General features: G+C 36.4%; 1 protein-coding gene across 1 annotated transcript; it reads left to right on the top strand.

Annotated features, from left to right (window-relative positions):
- The first annotated feature begins 3,455 nt into the window (after window positions 1–3,455).
- Window positions 3,456–6,210, top strand: LOC106880138 (uncharacterized). Its single transcript, XM_014929967.2, has 2 exons — window positions 3,456–3,747; window positions 4,982–6,210. Exons 1-2 carry the CDS (start codon window positions 3,497–3,499, stop codon window positions 6,078–6,080), a joined length of 1,350 nt encoding a protein of 449 aa, XP_014785453.1. The 5' UTR covers window positions 3,456–3,496; the 3' UTR covers window positions 6,081–6,210.
- The last annotated feature ends 212 nt before the right edge of the window (window positions 6,211–6,422 follow it).

Genomic DNA, 6,422 nt, shown 5'->3' with positions numbered 1-6,422 from the left:
TTAAAATATGAAAAACTGTTGTATGTACGTCTCTTCTATTTTTCAATTATTATAAATCTTCCACTGAAGAGGGATCCGGTTTCCAACAAAGATACAAGGCTCCATCTTTGGGATATACTTAACACAAATTCACATTTGGAACTTGAGAAAAGTCTTGCATATTTTTACTGTTCCACTCACAAATTGAACTTGTAATGTACGAATCAGAAAGTCAATTTCTCTTTCTGAAAATCCCAGTTTATCCAGAGTCTCCTTTAAGCATTTACTATCAAAACCTAGTGCTCCAATTATTATTGGTATGAATATGAATTCATTGTTTGGATATAGAAGCTGAAGCTTTCGAAGTAGTTGTCCACTGATATTCTCTTTGTCTTTGATTTCCAAAGAGATATTTATGTCTACAAGGCAGCTGACCTCTATGATAGTACATACCTTTGCCCCTCTGTCCCAAACGACAATATCCGGATTATTATGTTTACATTTGACAGAAGTTTTGATGGGAATATTCCACCAGTATTCCTTGAGTTGGTGTTTATAAATGTATTCCATAACAGAGGGATTTTCTAAGTTTATTTCAGAACAATCATGTTTTTCGGATGGCATTGTAAATTGTTTTAGCGACATCGTACTGCACAGAGAGGTAGTACCGTGACATTTTAGGACAGCTGCTGATCACATGTGTGATGTCTTCAACAGAAACATGACATAACCTACACATGCGGTTGAATATATATATATATATATATATATATATTCAAAGATATATAAAAGTTGCTGAACAAGTAATATTTTACAAGGGAGAAAATTCGGTGCAGAAGAACAAATTCAGATTGCATAGTTTCTTCCCTTGTATTATTTACACTTTAGCTGAAGACGAGATTATTCAGCAGCATTCTTGGACATCCCATGGATATTTTAAGAACTAAGATGGTCGAAAGTTTATGGAGAACCAATAAATATATTGTTTTGTCGCAAACCGAATTTCGTTGGAAATATTTGACTCTTTGGATAGAGTAAAAAGTTCACATATGTAGTATTGCCTTAGGAGACAAACTTTCTGAAAGCTGTAGCCCTTCTTATAAATTTGTCCCAGATTCTATCCTGAGAGTTGTGATCTTTATTTGTCACTTTACATAAAAATAAATAAATAAACTTAACTATGAATTGAAATCAAAGACTTAATCTATCCATAATATTATTCTGCTACTGTACAACTCTTAACATGCTGCATAACATCGTTATTTTCATATTCTTTCTACTCAAGGCACAAGATCTGACATTTTGGGGAAGGGGCAGTCGATTTGATCGATCCCCAGTACGCAACTGGTACTTAATTTATCGACTCCGAAAGAATAAAAGGTCAAGTCGACCTCGGCGGAATTTGAAATCAGAACGTAGCGATGGGCGAAATACCGTTAAGCACTTCGTCCGGCGTGCTAACGTTTCTGCCAGGTCGCCGCCATAATCCTTATTTTCGTATCAGAGAAATGTTATATGGCTAGTTTTGAATCCAGAGTTCCAGTGAATGGAGTATAGCAGCTGCCTCAAAGAGTTTCACATTCTACAGAAGAAGAAAAAAGGCAAGGAAACGAAAGACATTCACAGAAAAAGAGGCACATGGATATATGGTTAAAAAGTTCGATTTCTAACTACGTGCTTCTGTGTTCGGTCTTTAGCGAATCAGACTTTGCGTTGTCTACTCCAGTAGACACCTCTGGCATGCCAACCACTAATTTAGCTTTGAAGGAAACTTTGGCAGGATCACTATAACATATTCATCTTCTAGGTGAAAACTTCTCAAAGTTCAACAGAACAAAACAACTCGAAGAAAATGCTTAAACAGGAACAGTAATGGTTTTATTTATTGTGGTGTATGCTGCAACTTTACAGATAATAGTTTCTCAATGTTATATATGAGACATTGTATACAATACCTTGAAATAAAAACAATACATCTTATAACCGGGGGACGGTTGTAAGAACAACCTACATACACTCAACGATTTTCATCCAAAGCTCACTCACTTCCACGTCATACAGAAATTCATGGACTGATGCAGAATGTTCTACGGAAGGTCACTCAAGCTACATCCCTTTTTTTATTTTTTATTTAATTAGCTGAGGGGGCGCTATAGGTCTCATAGCAGAGCACCAGCTTTGAAGTGATTTATTCTTTGAGAGAAATTTGCTACCCTACAACAGAACAGAAACCCAGCGAGGGGGGAGAGAAAGAGAGAGTGTGTGTGTGTATAGTGGCGGATGCAGGGGTGTTGCCCGGACAACACTCTTTCTAGCCGAGCCGACACCAAATATAATAACATTATTATTTTATTTCCAGCAGTTTCACAACGTTACTCTTTCATATGCATATCGTCTGCATTTTGTCCGATGCGTGAGCGCCCCTCATTACTTTTAATGAGTTAAATCCCCAAAGAAATGAGAATTAAGTGAGCTGTTAATGTATGTCTACATTTCTTTGAGACATCCTTTGTTGCATGCAAGCTCCTATTAAACTTCGCGATAAAGTCGCAAGGCATGGTGCTTCTTGCCTGCCCACGTGCCCAAGGTGCAAGCAGAACGACGAAACCGTTCTGCACGCGATTGTGCAGTGTCCTAGAATTTCGGAAATGTGGGTTTATGCCGAACAGTTGCTGTCATGTCTAGGAGGAATACAACTGTCCTCCGAGTCAATCATTAAAATTGTTCTACCTTCCTCCTTTAACCGAGAAGGAAAGGTTTTTTTTTCTCACTGTGGTTGCTATAGCGAAAGGGATAGTTTGAAAAACACGAATGAAAGGAGTAGCGACAGACAACTTCGTCTCCGGTCTTGCTCCAGTGAGTTTTTTTTTTTTTTTTTCATCTTAAAAAGGAAAATAAGACTGGAGAAGAGGTGCCTGTCGCGTGATATATGTGGAAAAAGATGGAAGGATATGGTGCGAGAGTTGAGAATAAGTGAACCTTCTTGAATGTAAGCCATAGAAGTATTGTATTTCATTCGTGTTATTCATAAATTTTTATTATATTGTCATCTCTATGTTTTAATCATACCGCGACCCCCCAGTTATTTGTATTGTCCCCTTCTGTGTTGGCCTCTGGCAGGCAATAAAGAATTAAAGCTCCTGTCAAACTGTCCAATCAAAGCCAGCATGGAAAACGGACGGATGATGATGAGGTCGAAAGAGTTTATAACTCTATTGTGACATAAAGTATTGATTTCTTACATGTGGCTACGACTTCGAAAGGTAAAGGGTGATAAGACTGTGTAAGATAACATGCCTTAGCAAAGAATAGAAGACGCATAAGAGAAATGACTGGGACGGAAAAATCGAAACTAAGTTGTTTGTTCAACTCCCTGGGAATTATTTTAAATCTGTTATGTTCAACAATATGATTGAGAGATCCATCTTGTGTCACAATCGTATGGTGCAACATCTGTAGTAAATTATTAACCAGGAACTAATGTTCCATCAACACCGGCGGTGTTCGTTCATTAAACATGGCCAAGTGTCTGTGTTTTGTGTCTCGTCGGGTCTTGTCAGCAAAATATGTTTTTCCTGTTCAGCCAAAAGTTATTATTTGCAATCGTGGTTATGCAAGGAAACAGCGATTGCAACCAAACCCTCTTGAATTACCAACAGAAAAAGAGGAAATGACATTGATGGACCCTGACAATGACCTGGATGAATGTTTCGATGATTATTATAACAGCCCCGACAACAAACTTCGGTCGAAATTGGATCTTAAAAGGTTAGGGTTATGCATTTGATTTTCGGAAACTGCAATAGTGTGTGATACGTTTATTTGAAGGTCTATAAGCTTATGGTCGAGCGTACTGGAGACCTCCGTCGTCCTTGACTAGCAGACCATATCCCTGCGCCCGTCCGCAAGTGCGAGTCCCACGAGTCAGACTGCTTCATTGCATCTCCCTGATCATCATCTGGGGTAACGCCTTTCCCATTTTGTCTGTTGGGTTTAGGGAGGTAAATTATGACAACGTTTAACCGCAAGTTTCATGAAAACAAGCAAAAGAAAAAAAAATGCTTATATTACTTTCTTAAATATAAACGGTGAAAGTAAAGAATACGTACACCCGGTGGTTAGGGGTCAGGATTAGGGTTTCGTCCAAAACGGGTGGTGTGCGTATTCTTTACCTCCACCATATAATGTTTTTTTAAAAATTATTTTGGCTGTATGTTGTTAAATCAACTCTGAATCAAGTCATATTCTGATTATGTTGAAAGGTATGTTTAGTTCTGTTTATTGTTCATCTTTATAAGTAGGACGATTGTCTTTAAACTTCTACCAACTTTATTGCGCATGAAATTAACGACAATAAGGTTAATTATTAGAATTCGTAGGTTTGTGGACATACCTACACAAGTGTGTGTGTGTCCCGCCGATCTTGTTTCCTTATAACTTCCAGAGAAATGGATATTTTTAATGAAATTATTTACAAATATGCTCCAGATAATGCAGAGTCTAACTATATCGGAGTTTGTAAGATTTTGTCTTACAAATCACTTGGTGACCTTGACAGTGCTGCTGTTGCCCCATAAAACACATCCAATCCACTCTGTAATGTGGTTGGTGTTTGGAAGGGCATCCAGCTGTAAAAGCTATACCAAAACAGACCTTGCCGGTGCTGGTGCCATATAAAAAAACATGTAGTCCACTCTGTAAAGTGGTTGACATTAGGAAGGGCATCCAGCTGTGAAAACATACCGAAACAGACAGTGGGGCTAGGTACAGTCTTGTGGCTTACCAGCTCCTGTTATACTGTCCAACCCATACCAGCATGGAAGATGGGCATTAAATGATGATGTGTACTTCCAGAACGCAATGATAAATAAAGTATTAAGTTAAGACATTATTGGAAGTAAATACCGTAAAGTTTTTTTTTAAATATTTTTTTTAATATATAAAACTGTAAAAATGGAATCTTATTTGAGAAATTAAAAATTTTTCTTTGTCTTACTTGCAGGATAATTGAACAGGAGAAAAAGAAGGTAAAACTAAAGATCATGCAACGCAAATACTTCAAAAGTCCTCAAGAAGTAAACTTCCTAACATGGAGGGCCAAAGAACAAATCCGTTTCTTAAATGCTGAATATCCTGAAGAATGGACTCTTGAAAGACTGTCTCAGAGCTTTCCTATTAGTAAAAGTGGTTTAATTAAATTACTGTCCTCTACTTATGTGATGAAATCTGAGGAAATTTTAAAACATGATTCCAATGTCAAAAAGAAGTGGAAAAAGCTGAAGGAAGAACTGTCGTTAAATAAAAGAGTCGTTAGTCCTGAATTCAAACATTTGATAGAATCAGGTAAATTGGAATTACTGAAAAATGCTGGAGGATTAATGGAAGCTCCCAAATTGCCTTCTGAAATGCATATATCAGCAGAAAATTCTGAAAAGAAAATGGGTAGATTTGAAAGCATTTTACAAAATTATGAAAGATTTTCTGAAAAGCAAAATTATGTTTGTAATAGCAGCAACAAACAAACTTTGGTTAAGCTGATGCCAACTGAGCAAGATACAAGTGCCAAGATACCTAATGAAGAGTGTAACGAGTCAAAGCTAGATTGGTCATCTATTGATTATGAAATGAAAGAAACTGATGTTCAAGCAAGAAATTCTCACTTAGAACCTTCAGAAAATCTTCCTAATCAAATAACAGAAGAACACCTGAAAAATGTTCCAAGAAAAATACAGAGAAAAATAAAGAGTGGCAACATTAGTTTGTCCGATCTCACTTACTTGGAGGCCTATCAGTTAATTGGCACTGAAAAGGTAAAGAATATTAAAACATCATCACTGACAGAAACTAATTACAAAAATGAACAACATTCAGAACAGAATAGTGATTCACTGTTGGAGGAATTACTCTCTAAGTCAACATCCAGTGCTCTACCTGTTGCAGATAGTCCTGAGAGAATGCCTGATTTTTCTGGTTTTACTGTTGAAGATTATGTAAATATACCTGAACATGTTAAAGGATCAAAGGGAACTCTATACAAAAAGGATAATGCATATTATGATGAGAATGGGGAGTTTTTATACAAAGTGCCAATTAGTGAATAAACTAAAAATGTTTTTATTAAAATTTGTAAAGACAGACAAATTAAATATATCTTTTTATGTCCTCATTTGAAATCCTTCAGAGGTTGAGTCTGTATTTTGTCTTTCAATAAAATAATAACCAAGCAATGTATTTCAGTAATGATATAACATTAGTGGGGTGTGTTCATTATGTCTACATCGACTTCGTGTCACATCTCTTAAATTATCATATAGCATGAATCATAGAAATTTTAAAATAAATTTTTGGAAACAGTGAAATCTCAAAATGGACATTCTACTCTAAGAACTGTAGAACTTAAAAACCCAGAAGACATTAAAAGAGACAAACATGCAAATTGAATA

Source organism: Octopus bimaculoides, chromosome 12, assembly GCF_001194135.2.
Source record: "Octopus bimaculoides isolate UCB-OBI-ISO-001 chromosome 12, ASM119413v2, whole genome shotgun sequence".
NCBI lineage: Eukaryota > Metazoa > Mollusca > Cephalopoda > Octopoda > Octopodidae > Octopus > Octopus bimaculoides.
This window is presented reverse-complemented; position numbering and strand designations above follow the sequence as displayed.

Coding starts and splice junctions, on each gene's coding strand:
- LOC106880138 (XM_014929967.2), top strand. CDS start 3,497: ATGGCCAAGTGTCTGTGTTTTGTGTCTCGTCGGGTCTTGTCAGCAAAA. Junction 3,748..4,981: donor TCGAAATTGGATCTTAAAAG/GTTAGGGTTATG, acceptor TCTTACTTGCAG/GATAATTGAACAGGAGAAAA.